The sequence below is a fragment of the Numenius arquata genome, chromosome 8 (assembly GCF_964106895.1).
Source record: "Numenius arquata chromosome 8, bNumArq3.hap1.1, whole genome shotgun sequence".
Lineage (NCBI taxonomy): Eukaryota > Metazoa > Chordata > Aves > Charadriiformes > Scolopacidae > Numenius > Numenius arquata.
Genome location: NC_133583.1, coordinates 37145640 through 37165965, shown reverse-complemented (window position 1 = coordinate 37165965; position 20326 = coordinate 37145640). Strand labels below are relative to the sequence as shown.

General features: G+C 42.7%; 1 protein-coding gene across 2 annotated transcripts; it reads right to left on the bottom strand.

Annotated features, from left to right (window-relative positions):
- Window positions 1-3358: 3358 nt before the first annotated feature.
- Window positions 3359-19643, bottom strand: LHX9 (LIM homeobox 9). 2 transcript variants are annotated; one of them, XM_074151857.1, is made up of 6 exons: window positions 19415-19643; window positions 18037-18155; window positions 16042-16244; window positions 14811-15166; window positions 9251-9453; window positions 7763-8020 (listed from the first exon to the last, which is right to left on the bottom strand). In XM_074151857.1, the coding sequence occupies exons 1-6, from the start codon at window positions 19641-19643 to the stop codon at window positions 7763-7765; spliced, it is 1368 nt and encodes a 455-aa protein (XP_074007958.1). The 2 variants fall into 2 exon arrangements, with proteins under 2 accessions (XP_074007959.1, XP_074007958.1); XM_074151858.1 differs by lacking the exons at window positions 7763-8020; window positions 19415-19643 and adding an exon at window positions 3359-4731 and having other exon boundaries at window positions 18037-18210.
- Between the last annotated feature and the right edge of the window lie 683 nt (window positions 19644-20326).

Here is a 20326-nt window from a genome sequence, read left to right as displayed (position 1 = left end):
TGCTCTGTTACAGCTTAAATAGCAGAAGAAATGGATTCACTCAGGATAATTCTAACATTGTTGTATGTAGAAAGCACTCCTGGGCGGATGAGCTATTTCTAATAGTTCATAATGAACAGCAGCAGCTCTAACTTCTTGATTTGCTCCAGCCAGATTCACAAAAAATATATCTGTCCAAGGGTTTGATTATTAAGAAAAGTTTTGAAAAAATGGGGTAGGAAATTAGTTCAGCTAATGTAGTTATAGCTCATCTATGTAACCTCATGTACAAGAAGCAAGGTGTCTTCAAATAAAAAAGCAGAAAGAAAGCAATAGCTTCTTTAAGACTGATATTCAGAGCCTCAATGCAGCAGCATTTTATATCAAATGTGCTAGCAGGCACATAAAAGGCACACAATCCCATTCATGTATTTTACAGTGTCCATTTAACTTTCTTTTCTGTAGCCCACTTTTTCTTACAAAGTCAAAAAATACTCTGCTGGACAGCCAGAAGAGAAAATGAGAAGTATTTTCTAACACTGGTGGCTGCAGTCTGAGCAGTAATATGCAAGTATCTTTGCAGATACAAAAAATATTCACCTCTAAGCTGTCAAGTTTGTTATTTTCTAAACCTATCTTTCTATCCATGCTGACACTACATGCATGGCACCTTGTTGTGATGGGATATGTGTTTGTTTGTTAATTATCTTCTAAGAATTAAATAGCAATCATGAGCCTGTATATGTCTCAAGATATTATAATAATCAGTGCTCTCAGCTTTCCTGATGTTGCATTTTATTTTACTGATTTTAGGATACTGGGCAACATTTTGTTATTTGCTAGATAATTACTCCTGAAGAACTCCTGTTACAGATTGATCTCAGTTGTGCAATCGAGATGCATGTGGCAAGTTACTTGATCGTTTACTCTCAGGTAAGTCCAAATTCCTCAAGGAAAACGGCGAAATAAGTACTAATGGGATGATAAACTACCACATCTCTCCCAGTAACTGCTTGTATTTGCAGTCTGATAACCATTTCCTAGCTTGTTCTTTCCCTTATTATTTATTTGCTATACGCAGCAATCTCACAAATTCAAAACACTGTGCATCTGTTCAGACTCAGAAATCTGTGTTGAAGTGTGTACCTGAAGTGCAAAGGGGAAGCATATCTAACTTCTATTTTCTAGCAGTAAAATAATTATTGACAGTATTTTTATCCTGCATTCAAGTCCGATTTGAAAAAAGGGCAAACTGGAAAATAACACTGATTTTTGTCAAGCTAGATCAGACCTTCAGTCTAGCCCTCTGCTCCTAGCAGTAGCAAATACCAGAAATTTCAAAGAATGCTTGCTCGCAATCCCATTTCCAAAAGCAGAAACACACTTGAGCCAGAAACGAGTGCAGCTGAAAAGCTGTCATTTCTAATATTAATCATATTAGTTAAAATTAGAATTGAATGCATTTGATATCATTTGTTATGATAAAATAAATTTGTAGAGGGGAATACTCTTACAGTAACATGCAAGCCATGAAGTCAATGATTCCAGTACATTTGTTTTTCTAGATATTACAGGAAAAGATGTCAAAATAATCTGTACACTTAGATGTTTCAAGCACTACATTTTTTTTTGGTCCAAAGCTATGAAAAGAAAAAAAACATACAGAAGTGCAAATTCATAACATAAAAACTACTCTGGAAAAAATTTTTTACTATAGATGAGTATCAAAAAAAAATTATGACAACTACCTTTGCTAGAATATGTAAGCATGGGGAGTTGCTTCCTATAGGTTTGAATGACTTAAATAAATATGAAAGTACTGGTTATCTGAAGGCAAGACAAGGATATGTATATAGGTATATGTCGAGATAAGTCTGTGTCAAGTGAGAAGCGCAGAAGAATTGTTCAACATTGCAGAATAACTGAATAAAGTCTCTGACACTATAGTAGCTTCTGGAAATTTCAGTAGTATAATTTGTGTCCTGTATTTGGGTGAAGGAGGAAGGAATATTTTTAAGTCAATTTAATGCATGTGCCAGGTGCTTGGATTAGCAGCTCTGAAGAATGAAGCCCACAGCACAGAGTGGCATGGCTGTCCTATATATTCTGTCTGATTCTGGAGGTTATGCTTTCTTTAAGGACAAGAGAGTAATTTAATCTCCATGTTCATTCAGCTCCTGGCTCAAAGCCCACAGAATCGGAGACAGAATAATCACCAATTTCAGTGGGCTGCACTGTCAGCCTTCTGTCATTTGACCTGGTCTTGCAAGCCATGTCTCTGGTGAGTAGTTCTGAGTAAGATGTCATAGGACCGCACAATTTAACTTCTCTTTCAAGACCAGGAGTGCAAAGAAATGCTGCATCTAGACATGGATATGTATCCACTAGAAAGACTTCCAACACATTTCTCACTTGCGACAATTCTGAAAACCTAAATTTGCCTTGCATTCTCTTGTCTGAAATTATTCCTTTCTTTTCTTTCTCATATAATGCTTCCCTTTCAACTTGTTTACTCTCTTAATGCAGGAGACAGTTCTTTAACTTTCAAAAAAAAATTGCTATTGCAACTAGGAAGGTCAATCAGAGCACTATAAGCAGGACTATCTCCAAACAAAGAATAGTATTAAGAGCGATCAAACCTTAATGTCTCTAGTTAGACATGGAGAAATAAAATTGTCCTGGTTTTACTTTAATCCGTGATGATTTTGCCATTGACTTCAGTGGAGGTAATGTTTCATCAGGAGTATTTAATTAATTTATTTTTCTAAATTAAATCAGGTGAAAAAAGCAGCACACGGACAATATTTTAGACTACAAATTTGCCTGTAGATATTAAATCAGGGGGAGAAGGAATCCAACTTATTAAAGAATGCAGTGATTTACAAAAGAAAGATTATACTATGTAGGTTTTTTTCTTGGTCCTAAACACTACCAAGTTCTTTACTGATTTGAATTATTAATGTTTGTAATATTTTCCTCTGGTACGGGGGAAACCACATTATAGCTGTGACAAAAATAATTGCTTTCCTACATTTACTTACTTTCTGCAGTAATAAATACACATAAGGCTCAGTTTAAGAATTTCACAATATACTTAAATTTCTGATCAAGCTGATTTGAATTAAGTCCACCATGCTAACCTTTTTCAATAGAACTTTACAACATACTATAAAACTGTTGTTTAAACAATACTTCCCATAATTGCCACCAATAAATGATACCTTTTTATTGCCATTTGAACACTCTTGGTTACCGGTTTCCAGAGATCACTGCAGTAATCTGCATGTAACTTTGTGTTATGTTGTTAATAATGGTATGGTTTCCTTTTTAGAATTCAGAAACTGAAAAAGTTTAAGAAAACATGCAAAATGCTGAGGATACACGTAAGTGAAATATTTAATGTCCATCATTCATAAAAGTTACATTGATTACATAGGGTTCATTAGTATATAATAAAAATGTCATCTTAATGAAAGATTTTCTGGCAAGTCTTTTATATGTTAATTTGTTTAACATACGCTTTGGCTATACAGCTAAATAGGAATATATTTTTAAAAAATCTTTCTTCAAATAGTTGCTTAACAGTTACAAAACCTCATTACTAAGAATTGGTTATTGTTACACTTGCTTATTGGCTTGTAAAAATCATCTGTGATTTGGACTGGGAATCGTAGGACCAACTTTTTGTGACATACTTGCTCGTTGCATAGTGACCATGTAAACAGCTCAGGGATCCACAAATTATATCCTTGTACTCTAAAAGTCATTGAGGATTTTACATACTGTACTATTTATGTTTTCTTATACTGATGAAGAATTTGGGATTTTTTTATTTTTGATGCTGGTGGGAATTTTTTTTAAAACGTCAGTTTTATACAAGAAGTTAAAAAATTAAAAAGTTAACACCAAAGGAAATAATTTTACACTGTGGAACAGTATTGCTACCTCATTCTTTGTGATTTTAGGTATATATAACATATTGGAACTGCACTGTACTGCTTCTTTTCAAAAGAAAAGTTTAAATTAGTTGGAACAATTAGCTATGTGTTTACATAAAGTTAACTATGTTTGCATCAAATAAAATGTTTATTAATGAAAGCTATTATACAAGAAACATCAAAGAGAAATTCATCATACAGAAATGTACACTATATGTGACAGATGGAAAAGTGCATGCAGATTTGTCTTATTTAAAAAAAAGAGGAATTCAGAAACAATAGTACTAAAGTTACTGGGTTTTGATTCCTATGATCTCGAATGAGTGAAAAGTTCTCTTTGAATTTACAAAAATCCATTTAACAGACTAGTATGACTAGTACACATTAGCAAGCAAGTGGAATGAATGCACTCAGATTTTATTTTACAAGTACTTGTGCTTGACAAATGTGATTTTTTTTAAAGAAAAGTTTTCTTCAAATATGGGCTGGGTAGATTGCTGCCAGGTTGCTCTGGTTTTATACATAGTTTCTCTAAATTTGTTTTTAATACCACACAATTGGTTGAAGCCTTCAGTTCTGTTAATTAGACACCATAAAATAACATATGTTTTGTTAACATTCAGGAAATGACATCAAGTCTTTAATTTTTATTTTTTGGCTCAATAGATTTTTAAATGTATGATTATCATAACCTAATATTGTCTTTGTCTTCACTGCAGTGGATTTCCGATCAAACTTTTCCCCTTCTTTTAATACTTTAGGGAATTTTCAAACGTCGGGATGTTTGGCTGTAATGCCCCATGATTTGTTCTCCCTGAAAGAAATCATAGTGACAATTTATTAAACTACAGAGCAACCTGGCTTTTCGGGGTCTGCAATTCTATTTTGTGTTCAATATATCTAGTATTAAATCTTGGTTCATTTCATCATATTATTTAGGTTATATTTTTCATGCAATTACTTTAGCTGCTAGTTTTCTGGCTTTTTTAGAAGTCTAAGACAGGGTTTCAATATCAAATCAGTGGGGCATTACTTTGCATGTTCAAAAAGGGGGTTAAAAGGCTAAAATCTAAATTGCACCAGCAGTAGCATATACACTGAATATGAAGAAATTGAAAACCTAAGAAGGGACCATATTTTAAAATATTTAAAAGGCTGTGTTTCCGTGTTTAATACCAATTGTTCACAGGTACCGTAAAAGCAGAGACGCACTGGTACATGAAGACTTTAAATTAAAAAAAAAAAAAAGAAAAAAAAAACTGATGGGAAATAAAACTCTTTAGATTCAAAATGGTTTATTCACACAAATTTAATAGGATATATCACAATTGTTTGGTCCATAAATATTTAGGGGAAATAGTTTCTATACAATGCATTTATCAATAAACAAAGAAACATGGACAATTTTGCTAGACCACTTACTGTACTATAAACACGAAGCTCAATATATAAGATTATTGGATTTATCAACTATATCTGAAAGAGTGCACAACTGCTTTCTATGACATGTTTGTCCCCTCTAACAGGATACACCATAAAAAGAGTTTCAGAAATAAGAGGTAAAACAGTACAAAACTAGTGAGGTGTCAAAAGGGCTTAAAACAGTTAATTTAACAAACAACACATATATCCTGATTTTTCACAAACTTACTCCCAAGGTATATCATAAGGCACATAGTAGAACTGAGTTTTAATTAGTCTACTTAATAAAGTAGATCTCTAGTACCATATATTGTTCTGTCAAAGAACAAAATTTATAAGTATCAATATTTTTACCTGTAAAAGTGTATTAATAAAGATCTCAGCCTTACCAAGGTCGTTTGGTCTGGTTAGTGGTAAATGCCCATAAGGTAATAGAAATAGGAAAAGTCAAGATTTAATATCCGTAGAAGATGATAACCATACTTGCTAAATATATAATGGCAAACACACCTTTCTTCTATTACAGTGTTAACATCTCTTCCATCATCTTTTTTTAAAAATAAGCTACTTTTCTGTGCTAATTTTCTAAAAACCCTGAGCAAAAATTACAATAATGCACTTTAATGTGGGCAGTGAACTGTCAATATGTAACCACACATTTATACAGCCAAAAAGGACACCTTTAAAATATATTAAATAGCCACTTTGACCACCAAAAAAGATTTGATGGTGTCTAAAAAGTGGGGTATATGTGCAAAGTTATTCTTAACAATCCACTAAAAGCAAGACATAGATCTTGACTGGATTTTGTTCAGTTTTGTTTCTGAGACTCTCCACAATCTAATTGGTGTTCAACTACAATAAAAGGATACAAATGAACATTCACCACTGCCCAGACCATTCAGACTTTTAGCTTAAATAAAATTAAAAAAAGAAAGATCACTATTGTAAACTAAGAAATGTATTCAGATCAGCATCCACAAGGCTTCTGAGTTTATCTGCTTTAAAATTATTCACTGCCAATTTCCATTTTTGCAAGAAGTTTTGCTAACATTTTTTCTTTTATACAAAGTTTAAAAAGTTAAAGTATACGTTAGAGATATTAATGAACTAAAGATTTTAAGTCCATGTGTTAAACAAAGTGTCTGATACAATCTCAGGAAACACCTAGAGTAAATTCAAAATAGTAAATTCAAAAGTCAAATGAATAAATTGTACTGAAATATTTTCCTTAAACATCTTAATAAATTATATTTTGCTTATTTCCATTTTCCCTGAAAAAAAGTATGATTTATCAAAAACTCATTTTAACAGTACACACACATAAGTCTTCTTGGAAATTATTTTTGTGCTCACTAAAGTAGCTGGGCAACCTCCTGCTTGCTTTAATGGTACGGCATCAAGGCTGTGTAGCGAACGACACTTTTTTATTTTTTAATTCCAAATCAGAACTGCTTGGCAGGCAAAAATGAAAAACCTTGCCTATGCAATATTTCAATTCAGTAGGGCTCCTCACTTGAGTTGTTATTCTGTTATTACTTTAATAACATCCCTATAGGAGTGAGCACTTTCTGGAGGGTGTTTCCCGGATCTTGCCTCCTTCATGTACAGGACACAAATTTGGAGATCAACAGTCTGATCCTGCCATGCTCAACTACATGCACTCTCATCATGGGGTCTCTCTCTCCAAGCCCTCCATCCAGGCACAACTTTCAGTGGTGGCCAAGGATGTCCCAGCTAGGTGAAGAATTGGGAGAGGAGCATTCAGCTATCCCAGTGAAACTCCGCAGTGCTCAGGGAAGGTCAGGCTTGTGATTAATGCATTAGAAAAAAGCACTGGCACTTGCAGTCTGACTATTTCAGTTATTAGTTTAATTCATTTTGTATTTATTTTTCAATATCTTAAAAATAAATCATACAAAGCTTTTAGATGCATTATAAAAATAAAATGAAATTTGAGGTTCTTAGATGCTGTAAGTGAGCACACAGTCCTGAAGCAGGATTCTTTTGGCTATAATTAAACTGATTTTTATCTGGTTATCAAGGACCGGAAAGAATCTTCTTTCATTTTTTGTGGTAGAAATAATTTTTTCAAGGTTCTGGAAATAAGTAACATACAATTTTAAGAGGCACTTATTAGAATTATTCATCACTTTCTCTTCAGTTATTCAATTAATTTAAAAAATTTTAGTACAATTTAACAACAGTAAATGTTTGTTTATTATAGCAACATATTACTTCAAACTCATTTGCCAAGTGGCTGCAGATGCTACACATCAAGCTGTTTATTTTCCCAAATATTTTGTGGGTTTGTATTTTTTTTTTAAAAAAGGCTTGAAAATAATAAAAATAATAATTATAATAATAATAAGGAAGAAGAGTAAGAATTAAAAAAAAAAAAAAAAAAAAAACCAACTGAAATGTTAGAAAAGGTTCGTTAAGGTAGTTTGTGAGGGGCTCCCGGATTCGTGGCTGTCCAAGTTAGAGGTCACTGATGTCACTACAGTGATAGTGGGATTGGTCAGGTCTGTTAAAGTGGTCGCAGTGCCGGGTGGAGTGAGTGCGCCGCTGTCTGCTGAGGGCGGTGCCGGAAGTGAGGTGCCATCAGCTTTATCGACACCCCCATTCTCCTGCCGCAAAAGGTTCCTTCTGAATTTGGCTCTTGCGTTTTGAAACCAAACCTGCAAACCAATCCCAATTGATTTCTTTACCGATGCTTGTTTTCTTTTGCTTATTTTTGTCTTTGTTTTTGCTTTTAAGTCATTTTTGGATGTTTGTTTTTGAGTGGCAAATCTCCTCAGTCACTCTACAGCTTCACTTGCTACTGGTAGTACTGACTCTTTCACAGGTGGGACCCTGAGCACAAGGCCCAGCGCTGCGGGTGCTCACTGGAGCATTGCAGCCCAGCGTGCAGACCTTGTAGAGCAGCCTTAAGCAAAATCTGCTCGCTCGCTCACCCAAGGAAAGCAAGTTTCTTGATGGCCATCTGGTATATTCTTGGGTTGGGTAGGTTTGGGGTCAAGACATGTGCTAAAGATTGAGGCAAAGGGTGAATGAGCAGATTTTTGCCAAGGCTGAAGTGTGTCTTGATTTTTCTAAAAGACTGAAGAGGAAGGAGGGGTAATTACACCATCCCTATCGCACAGATTGTTGGTATGGGTCACCTACCAACAATGGGTCTTTCTGTTCTGTAAGGTTCACTGAAAATGTGTTAGGTGACATGTAACACAGAAAAGGAATTGCCGCTAATAGATTTTCCTTCTACCTCAATCACTGCCTTTCTTTGTGACTCTGCATATAATACACACTTTGCTTTAACGTCACTGAGCTAGCACACACCATATAGGGATTTTTTTAAATGTAATTTGCTGGGCTGTCCTTCACAGGGAAGTGACTTTTTACTATGTAGGCCCTTAATGGTATCAGTTGTCTAACAGGCATTGAAAGAGGGAGATGGCTGGTCCTGGAGGATCATATCGTTCAAAGCTTGCTTCCTATATATCGGGAGATCTGCTCACTGAGGGGCCACATCAGCTACTTCAGGGGAGCCCAAAGGCTTCACCCAGTGTGTATAAAATTAATAGATTTGCTACGTCTACCCTTAATAAGGTCACCACAGAGAGACTACAGATCCCAGGATATCTACTGGGTAGGTAGACTCTGGAGACAGTTTCCTCATGTTGAGGATGCAACTAATTACAAACCACATTTTAGTATTTGTCTGCCTTGGGGTTGGTAGGGCGTGCATTTGACACTGCTGCCATGTAATACCATACCCCTCTGCACACCCACTAGGGACACACCTAGCAAAACTACTTCTACATATATCACTATCGTTACACGTAAGGGAAATGCTATTGACTGGCAGGGGTAGGGAAAAATTCCATCAAGCCTGTGATGTGGCCTCTTACCTGCAGAACTCTCTTGGTCAGGCCTGTTTTCTGGGCAAGCTGCTTGAGGTCCTTGGCATCTGGGTTGTGGTTGATAGCAAAGTAGGACTTCATGGTGCGAAGCTGGTGGTGTTTGAAGGAGGTGCGCATGCGCTTTGTCTTCTGGGATGGGGGATAAGGCTGCTGGTCTCTGTCCAAGTGATCTGCCTCATTCTCATTACAACCTGTCCAATAAACGAAATAAAACAAGGAGTTAGTGGCCATGCGTCACGTAGGGTAAATGAATCAAGGCAAAAATCTTGAGTCACTTACTGTTTGAAAGGAAGGAAGGAAGCAAGCAAGAAAGGAAGGGCTAAGATGATGCAAGGATAAGTACCGATTTGGTAATTAAATGAGACAAAAAAGATCCAGAAGATGACCTTTTCCTATTCTTAAAACATGCTATGTCCCCCAGGCCTGTACCTACTAAGGGCAGACTTAAAAAGTTCTCTCTCCTTTGGCATTTATTTTCAAACAAGTCTTTTCCCTGTGGTGATGGTTTTGCTTTGGGCGTTCAAAGAGTCATTTGAAATCTCATTCAGATTTTGAAATCTCACTCATTGAAACACTCTTAGCTTGAGAGAAGAATAAAGGTCAAACCAGCATTTTGAATGTTCCTGAGCTTTTCCCCCCAAATCACAAGCACCTATAAAAAAAGATATACAGCAGGAAAGTTTGTTATGACAGTTCATCAAGAAAGCATAAAATCTGGAGGTTTTTGCTGATAAAATAAATGCTTTTGGACTCTGCCTGGGAGTTTATATGAACTGCTCAAAGACCTTCGTCTGTAAAAGATGTCTAGAAAGCAGTTGCACCAAGGCTTGATTCAGTCGCTCAATCTCAACCCTAATCAGCGGTAGTTTAGTTGGTACTGATTTAGGATGTTTCTATAAGCAACCAGCTAGTGGCTCAAAACTTTAAGAGTTTCCCTGATTCAGGATTTTCAAAGTGTCTATGAATGATGAATTTGTTTTAGATTACACTTTTATGGGTGTGAATTGTACACAAGAGTTGCAACTGTTCAGGGACCACGACATCATTACTTCATATTGGTGAAAGGAATGGCAGTATTGGGAAAAAAAATATAAAAATCCATCTATATTTTTCTGTTCGGCTTAAAAAAAAAGGGTTACCAATTTATAGAGATAGCTCAGTCACACAGGAAAAAATTAATGATGTCATCATACCTGGGAATATTAATTAAAGAACAGCTAATTAAAGAAGTTTCAGAATGTCTGTAAACTAGGCCAAGTTTCATTAGTTGCTCTTTTAAATTTTTGAACAGCTTTGCAATAGTTATTGGATTACTTAATAGGCCTAGTTGATCCCTATTTCTCAAAAAAAAAAAAAAAGAGAGAGAAGGAGAAAGAGGGAAAGGAAAGCACACAATACAGAGACTGATGTTGACAGTGCTAAAAACAGAGGCAAAGCAACTTGAAACCAGGAGAAAATAAAAAGCTTCTTGAAGGTGTTTTCTCTTTTGAATTATAAGACAAGTCAGCATGAACAGATGCTGGTAAGACAACACTGACAGAAAATCAGGTGAATATTTAATTATAGCTAGATTCGCTTCTAGTCTTGGTAAGAAGTATATCTGCGCTTTCAAACAAAGTAAGCTGACACTTCTGAAAATACCAGGAGTTGAAAGCTGCCTTAAAAACAATTTCAGACCAGATTTGGATTGTATTTACTACTTGTTTTCACAAGCAATCACACTGCCTTCAGTCAAGCTACGTGGGCCATAATTTATGAGCTGACATAAATCAGAGTACCAGAATTCAGTCCTCAGGTTTTTCTTCAGACAGTTGCAAGCTGTTTGTTTGTGTTGTTTTCCTTGGGTCACTCAGGTTTACAGTAGCAGCACGAACTTCCTCAGGCTCCTCTGTCCTGCTTACTGCCTTTGTTTCAGTGATCTGCTTTTTTGTCTGCGATCTACTTTATTTTGGCTTTTATTCTCAAGAGAAAATGGGAAGAGGGCCTCAAGTATCCTCAGACAATCCTAGTTTATACAATGATTAGCTCATTCTCTATTTTACATAGGTGACACAGCATTATGTGGTTTGGCCATCATGGAGCAGAGTTTTACACTATAGCCTGGAGAGCTAAGGGAAAGCAAAAAATCGGGCAAGACGTTATTGCTTGTTTCTTTGCAGAGGGATTGGGGGGTTGTTTAATTTTGCTTTGGAAAGAGCTAGAACAGTTTGCTTTTTATTGCCAAGAATTCTTCAAGTGAACTCTTCATATTTTTCACACACAAACACACATATATATATAAAGAAATAAAGTAAACATCTCTGAGCAACAGCTGTGCAAAATATTTTCCTAGGGAAATCTTCTTCACCATCTCATTTCTATATCCTGTGGGCTATAAGTCAACACAGTTTCCCTCAAAATACATATTAATTCTATGATATAAGAGGTAATATAGAGAAAGCCTTGAATGTTTTAAGTACTTTTGAATAGTTTCTTCCATTTTTCACATTAATTCCAGACAGCTTGCAAGTATGAATGGCTTTTACCTCATAACATTTTGAGTTATTTATTGTTGTGTTTCCACTTTACAACCAAGGAGCTGAGAAACAGAAATTAAACTACTAAACAAAATACAGAATAGAAAAGCTGTTGTAGATCCGGCAGCAGAATCTGATTTTCCATGCTGGCTCTGCACTCAGCTCCCCTGAAACAAAATGTGCACACAAGTGTGAGCCAGCTACTGCCGGATCGCTTGTGAATACGCATATTTTTATGCTCAGCTTGATGAAGTTTTTGGTTTAATCAGAGTTAGTGCAATGTTTTGTTTTTAAGTCTGATTCGTTTTCCATAACGTCTTGCCATATCAGCGTGGACATCCTAGAATACGACTGTTTCAGTGGGGTTGCTTTACTGGGGAGGTTAAATTCGCAGTTATTACCAAACGCCGAGTGACAGGAGTAAACTTTAGATACAACTTAGAAGTCGCCTGCTCAGAGGCGAGCGCTGTCTGCCGGCTCGGATGTGCTTTAGCTCAGATAGGCGATGTACGGGTCAGGGCTGCTCCTGTGCCCCTCGTCCCTCCTCTCCGAAGCGAGGGGACCCCGGGGAGCCCGGGCCGGGAGGGGAGGATCGCGGCGGCTCCGCGCAGCCCCGCCGGCTCGCAAGCCCAACCCGCGGTTCCGGGCTGCGCCGGGGCTGCCCGCTGGCCCCGCCGTGCAAAAGGGCACCACATACCGCAGCGAACGCCCGGGAGAAAGGGCCCGGCTGCGGGCTGGGTTATGGGTTCTTACCCGTGTCCCGTTCTCCCTCTGAAGGCGGCAGTCATGTATCCAACATTTAATTTGCTGCGGACTGGTTGCCCTTTGTAAATGATTACGTGCAAGAGCAGTTACTGAATCACAGGGCAGGGAACGAAAAATGCGTGTAGGAAAGTGGCTGCCAATTATTTAGAGATTTTTTCTTTCTTTCTTTCCAGAAGCGATTTCATCCACCGCAACTCATTTCATAACTGTTAGAGATTAATTTTCTTCCCCCTGGATCTGGAGCTCAGTGGGTCAACGGGCTGGAGTCGTTTGCACCGGATGCACAGTTTGGCTGCAAACTATATTTTCTCGAGACCATGTGTCAGCCCTGGACATTTCTAGATAATACTTTAAAAAACAAACAGACAACAAAACAAAACAAAACCATGGCCCTAACAGATCAAATTTCTCAGCCATCTAGACTGAGTCCAAAGTACCAGATTAGAGCGAGTTTGTTTTTAGGGTGTTTTTTGGGTTTGGTTTTTTTCCCTCTCTCTCTCTCCCCGTTGCCTGGAGGATTCTGTGAGATCTCAGTGAAGTGAGTTGTATTTTCATAATGGATAGTGCTTTCTAATCTCATTTGAAGTCAGTGGTACAAATTATATGTCCCGTTGTTGTAAAGAAGGAGAGTTTTAAGACTAGCATACAAAAACTATGACGGCGTTCACAAATAATGTCTCTCCTGAGTCCTGACCTGAAGTTTAGGGGGTGTTTTGTCATAGCCACAACTTTTCATCTTTCCCTAATTTCTGGTCCCAATCCTAACGATAAATTATCCCTAGAAAAATTTCCATTTAGGGATCTGGGGAATTTGGGTGATGGTGTGGTGATCGGAGACAGCGCAGACCAAAGAGCGGGTGTACGGGAAATCCGGCATTCGGAGCTGGGACTGAATGAATCCGGGCTGTGCTACAGGTTCCCTTTTCTTTAGCAGCTTTCAGGATTGATTGGAAACTGCTCCGTAGCCAGGGATTCCAATGTCATCTTCAATTAACAAGGAACAATTAGCGCAGTGATTACCCTGGCTCCAAGGTCTACGCATCAGAGGAGATGAAATAGCCTTGCAGCTACCCAGTTCCCAGCTAAAGCCCGTTCACAAGCAGCCCCAGAGGAGGTGCCGGGGGAGGAATGGAGGGGGTTTGCGGGGGGGTGGTGGAGGATTGCTTATGAATCTCAATGGCGGCGGAGTGGAGAGAGCTCCGAGCCGAAACCGGTGCACTTTTATCGACCTGCGTTTGTTGGAAGGGGAGGCCCTGACCCCTCTCCCGGCTCCCCGGCGGAACCAGCGGTTGGCAGCACCCCGCCGCTGCCCAGCCCAGAGCCCCCTGCCCCGGCCGGAACGGCTCCCCATTTCATAGGGAAACACCTTGCACCGCCCTTGCTTCGTTCCCACACCCTTCTTTCCTCGTTAACGTCCATAGGGAGCTTAAGTTTCGCTAAAAGAGTTGTTGGAGTCGGCAGCTTTTTAACTCCGATTTACCCTTACTGCTTTCGTCTTCCATCTAATGAAACGCAGCTTAAACTACGTGATCATACCTGAAACTCCTTTATCTCTGGCCCCTAACACTGTGTACTTAGGCACGGTTTGGGTACTTAAATGACTGTAGTTAGGGAAGATATTTAATACGGGGCAACACTTGTTCCTCCCCTATCATTGAGAGCAGAAACCACTTTCCTTAATTACATTTGTTAGGGCTTAGTTAGGGGGAACAACGTTTATTCCTTGGCCTCTTGTACAATTTGATCATTTATGTGCCAGTAAAACAGAACTTTTTAGCCTGAAGAATTAATTAGTATGAATATCTATATCGAGTTCTGTGCACACTGCATTGACATTGTAGGAGCCATATACTATAGCTTTTATTCTATTTTTTTTCTTCAAATTTGAGGACTAACTGGTGAAGTGCTTTTTGCTAATAAAATACAAATAACAATAGCAGTATTTCAGGTTCCTGTAGAGGAAGAACACTGTGATTTTGGGGTTGGGGTTTTTTCCCTTTTCCTTTTTTTTTTTTTTTTTTTTGTCTTTACCCTGGGAAGTGGCTAAGGTTGGGTGTTTGACATTAATAGGCAAAGACAGCCTTTGAGGAGGGCTGCTGTTAGCTTTCCCGCAAACGCTCTAACCCTCAGAGGGCTGTTTGTTTGATTTTCCAATGGTTAAGCAAGATTTGGCCTGGCTGAGTTACTCACGCCCTGCCTAGCTGAGGGGAAGCCTGAGAACGCTCTTTTCAGAGGAGCGGGAGGGAGGTTCGGCCTGTGTTTCCCACCTGAGTTGTAGTTGACGATGTCCACTCCCAAGGCAGGGCTCTTTCGTTTCCTGGGCCTCCCCTTCTGGACTGTGCCAGTGCCGTTGAAGTAAGGCAGGGCCAGCCCTCCGCTCTTGGCAGCCAGCTCGGTGTAGCTCAGCTGAGGGGGATATTCTCCTTGCAAAAGGGACTCGAAGTGGGCCCTGCAGTAAACCAGGTTGTCCTTCATGCCAAAGTGATCGCCTGTGGTCAGAGTCTTGTTGCAGGTGGTGCAGGTGAAGCAGCTCAGGTGATAAACCGACTCCCTGGCTCTCATGACCATTTCAGAGGCTGAGATCCCAAGGTGGCAGCGGGCACATCTCTGCACGGAGAACCTTCTGAAGGAAACAGAAAAATGGGCATCAACTAGAAAGGTAAAGGCAGACCTTGCCCCAGTGCCGCCCGCCTTCCCTCCCGGCCGCGGGAGGTCGGCAGGAAGCCTGTCCCCGCCAGCGTCGCACCCCCCTCCCCGGCCCCAGGACGGCCCTTGTTGCCGGCTGTGGCCTCTGGCCCGCCTGGTGTCGGTGCTCCGACTTGTCGGGAACACCACCGGGCAGCCAGCGCTGGGGTCCCAGGGTGATCGCCTTGCGCTTTCTGCCACGCTGACCTGTTCGCTCAGGAGGTTTGCAAAAGCCTCCCGCTGCCCGTGCGCACGAAGAAAGCCGGGCGGGGGCGGGGGGGGAGTGGGAATCGGTCCCCGCTCTCCTGGAGTTCGTGCATAGACGAGAAGAACCGCGGGGAGCTGAACCCCGGGAAAGCTGACACGCACGGATAAACGGTGTCCGCTCCCGGGGCCCGGCCGCCTGCCACCCCCCGCGGGGCTAGGCAGGGGGCAGCGGGCTCCGCCGCTCCCGCCCCGAGGCCCGGTCCCCGGCCCGCGGAAAATCCGGCAAGCTACGGGCAGAGGGAAAGTTTTGTTGTGTCTTACGCTGGTCTTTACGGAAGGAAACCGCAGAGCAGCGAGGAGACCCGAGGTCTTCTCCTTCCCCTGTTTGTGTACGGCCACGCATGCTCAAACCGGCGGTGTCCCTGGTCGATCCGTTCAGTTTTTAAACGTGCGAGACTTTTTGGAGGGGACACGTTTACCGGATTAAGGAATCGCTGACTGCGAAAAGCTACCTTTGAAAGCCCGTGTGGAGAAAAGAGCCTTGTTCGGTTCATAATGCCTTGTGAGGGGATGTGTTTTTGAACCCACGGGGACTGATTGCTGTACCTGTAGTAATCCTCCTTGCAGTAAATGCTGCCGTCCTTGGCAAAGCAGGTGAGTTCTGACTCCAAAGCCAGTTTACATTCACAGCATTTAAGACACCTGAGGTGCCATTGTTTGTCAACAGCCAGCAGGTAATATCTGTCTGAGATCTTCCCTCCACAACCAGCACACAAAGCAGGCTTCTCGGGGCTCATTGGGGGCATGTTCTGCAAAACAACCACACCACAAGGGGATGAGACAGGGAGAGAAAGACAGGCAGGTTCTCCGGGCTGGGGCTGGGATCCTGCGCAGGGCCTGGGGGCTCCTGCGAAGAGACAAAACTCTGGGACCAAACTGTCTGCTCCCGGCGGGAGGTTTGAGGGGAAACCGGGACCATCCCTGCTAGGAGAGTATCTACCGCGATTCAGCTTTCGTGTTTATCCCATTAAACCTCTCCTAACGATCTAATGTCATTTCAATATGTGAAGGCAACTAATTAGGCCTCAGTAAGAAAAGCAGAGACCATTCTTTTCTGAGGTCCCGAAGTTAAAGTCTCTAGCTTCCCTGCTACTTTCGCGTTTTAATCTGAGACCTCTCTACAAGAACCGCATTTTAAAGCAGGAAAATACCGGTCTGCTGTACCAAAAGTTTATGGCAGAGGATACAGGCTTGCACCGGTTTTCCGGTAAATATTCACCAGTGCTTAAACCAGCCAAAATCCCGTCTCTAAAGAAAACTAGGCCATTTAAAACAGTTGTAAGAGAAAGTAGACAGGTGGACGGTGTAAAGAGCAGTGACCACGAACGCTCACCACCCCAGCCAGGGACGTGGGCAGAGAGGTGGCACAGGCTGGTTTCAGCTAAAACTAGCATCTTTTCATCAGCAAACTTCTGCAAGTTCCCATTAATCTGCTCCCCACGAGGAATGTCGCTCGGGACAAAGGGAGACGGGGGGGATGGCGGAGACAAAAGCTCTGCCGGTAAACTTGGGCCGCGTTTGCTGGTAAAGTAACAGGGGGAAAAAAAAAGAAAATCTCGAACATCTCGCTCTAAAGTCGCAACTGTTTAAAGCGGCAAGCCCGCACTCACGTTCCAATTTGCAGTTGTGTTCCTCGCCCTCTTTTTTGGGGTTTTGTTTTTTTGTTGGTTTTTTTTGTTTGTTTTTTTCCCCTCAGCAATTGAAAAGGCGAGTTGAATTTACATTGCAAATCCTCATATAACAAAGCGGGAGTTTATTTAAGAGAAGCGGGGAAGGACCCTATGGCTCAAAGTCTTAAAGCAGTTTTCCAGGCCGTTACTTTGTGCGCAGAGCCCTGTGCGCGGTCGGCGGAAGCCCTACAAGTTGGAGAAAGGGAGTCTGGCTTTGCACAAAACACAGCGTGACACTCGGTTTCTCCGCCGCCAGCCGTTAGTACATTTATGAAGACTTTGATCCTTTGACTAATAAAAGAGGAGATGTTACTGCTAGCGAAGTAGTCGGCGGGCGTAACATGCAGAGAGAGCGGTGCCTCTTTGTATCAATCCCACGCTTCAGACCAAAAATGGTTACGAAAAGTAAGCGGTCGCGGTTTGCGGTTTAATTTAGGAGGTGCCAGGAGCGGGGGGGGGAAAAAAAAAAAAAAAAAAAAAAAAAGTAAAGTACACCTCAGAAAGTGCAGCTGCAGCCCTGCTCGGACGGGGCAGAGCAGCCGCAGCGAGCCGAGCAGGGAGCAGAAGGCTGTTTCGCTGTAGGGACCGAAAAAACGTCTCTGTTAGGATTTAAAATATTTTTTCCCCGTTACTCCAGAGGGCACACGCAACAACACTGGTCAGACAAACGCGTAACTGAGCCCGGCCAGCACAGCACCCAGCGTTACGGGTGGGTTTACAGGGAGCCTCGGAAGGGTCTCTACAAGCAAGGGGTGGCAGGGAAGGGGCAGGGAGAAGCAGGGTCTTTCTCTTCCCCGAAGCCAGGGTCTGTCCCGCTGCGGGTCCATGCTTGCAGGGACTCCCTTTCAAAGAGTGCCGCCTCCTCTCTTACCGTTTCTCGGCCGTTCATCTGTCCCCCCTTAGCCAGGCGGGACTCGGTCTTGGATCGCCTCTCCATCTCCTCCATGATTCCTTGGATATGGCCTCCGGAGATCCCGTGGAAAAGCATGGCTGGGGGACGGAAAGGACAAGTATTTTCTTCTGCTCTGCACCCCACTATTTCCATATACAGACCCCAGAGTCTTTAGATCATCCAAAATGTTTACACCGAGGCGCAACAGCGCAGGGAGGGAGGTTGCAATAGGAGCTTCTCTTTGCACAAGCACCGAGGGCTTCCTGAAGATGTGCAGAAAACAAACAAGGGGGAGAAAATGCAACAATAATTAATTTTAAAAATAAAATAATAAAAGCGAGCTAAAGGATCTGTTACTGTTCTGGAGAGCTGGGGCTCCTGACTGGAGAGACTTGGACCTGGGGCGGTAGAATCGTTCGGGAAAGGATATAGTTTTGAATACAAAGAAAGCAAAAAGAAGTGCTATTTTCAGCAGTCCCTGGTTGCTTTAAAGTTCCCAGTGCCTGTAGGTTGGATTTGGGACTGCTGCTTTCCGGAGCTCTGTCCAATTTGTTAAGAGACTAAAGCCAGCCCATTTTTGATAATTTAGTAGGAGGAGTTCTCTCCCTTGAGCTGCCACTGATTTTTATTCAGACAACAAAGACCTGTCATACTCCTCTCAACCCCTAGTGATGGGCAAGCAGTGACAAACATTACAGTCGGGGCTGTGGGTGGGGTGGGGTTTATTACCTCCCCCAAACACGGAGTCCCGGGAGTTGGCGGCGACGGCGCCTGGCGAGGGGCAGGGTGGCCCGGGGGCCCCGCTCCCCCCTCCCCGGGGACGCTCCGCGCCGGGGGAAGCTCCGTTCCGCGGTCCCTCGGGCTGGCACCGCCGCGGGAAGTGGAGAGGGAGGAGAAGCGCCGTTGTGGGGCAGCCGAGGCGGGACGGAGCGGAGCGGCCAGACCGCTCCCCGGGCCCGGCGGCCGCGGGTTGGGGGGGGGGGGGAGCGCTTCGGAGGCAGGAGGACACGGCATCGTCCCCCTAGGTCCCGGGCGGATCGAGCGCTTACCGGGGCTCTACGCGCCCTGCTGCCGTCGGGGAGCATCGGCCCCGCGGAACCCCGCCCGGGCCGCAGTAGGACCTCCGGCACCCTCCGCGGAAAGACTTCGGGGCCAGCCCCGGCCGCCGACGGGGCGGGCGGGCGGGCGGGCGCGGAGCCACCCGGGGATGCTCTTGTGGGGGGTATCTCCCCTCGCCCGCTTCTCGGCTGCGAGTGATCATTGTGTGCGGGGGACTAGGCGATGGATTCCTACCCGGCTAATCTCTCTCTCTCTGCTCCCCCCCCCCCCCGCCTCCTTTTCCCTTTTTCCTACTTACTTTTCACACCGCTCTTCCTTGCCTTTCCCTGGAACAGCTGCCGGCTGTTTCCTGACACCTCGATCCCTACTGAAGGATCTTCCTGGCGGCAGTTCTGCGCTCCCTGTTCCCTGGGGGACGCTCCACACCAAACCCGAGCGCGACTAGTGAAAGAAGTACCCCAGCCCCCACTTCCTTTCCAAAGCATCCCGGAGACATCCTCAGGGGCTCCTCGAGTCACCTCTTCCATGTAACCCAAGATTCAGGCAGCCAGTTTCCTCCCTTCGCTTTCCCCCTAAGTAGCTAAAATTGATGTTATTTGCAGATTGAATGTTGCTACATTCCTCCGAGTGCCAGAATACAGCTCATAAAACACAATTTCACACAAAGATGAAGTCAATCAAGTGAAATAAGCCGGGATTTTTTTTCTCTGTTGGCACACTAGACCCTGGACAGCAGGGCTGCTATTTACTGTAAGTAATGTAATTAGCCCTTTTGGATGGAAATCAATGTGTTGTGTGTGTGTGTGTTTTAATAAAAGAGTAATAGCTATAAAACCGACGATACTCAAAGGGGTAAGGGAATCTCCCTTGAAACGGGTCTATCCCTCCACAAGCCGCACTCTCCTACAGAGAACTCCCGCTCTGGAAAAAAAAAAGGAAAAAGAAAAAAAAATATCTGTGTGTGGGGAAGGAGGAGGGAGAGACAGGCTTTCCTTGGAGAAAACAAGTCAATTAACACAACAAGGCATCAGGAAAAAATAAACAAGGTGATTCAATCCGGGATACGGGAGCTGTTTGCTCGGGATCCCCCTCCTTCCCGTCGGCCCTCCGCGGTGCCCCGACTGCTCCGGGACACGGGCGAAGTTGCTTCCCTCTCGCCCCAGATCCCGCCGAGGGGGAAGGGAGCACGGGCGGCAGACCACGCGCGACC

What these genes read in the sequence shown, in the direction of transcription:
- LHX9 (XM_074151857.1), bottom strand. Translation starts at nt 19,643, where the DNA reads ATGGAAGAGGTGACTCGAGGAGCCCCTGAGGATGTCTCCGGGATGCTT. An exon ending in AAGGAAGAGCGGTGTGAAAA is followed by an intron (nt 18,156 to 19,414) that starts GTAAGTAGGAAA and finishes TCCGTCCCCCAG; the next exon opens with CCATGCTTTTCCACGGGATC. An exon ending in AGATGAACGGCCGAGAAACG is followed by an intron (nt 16,245 to 18,036) that starts GTAAGAGAGGAG and finishes GTTGTTTTGCAG; the next exon opens with AACATGCCCCCAATGAGCCC.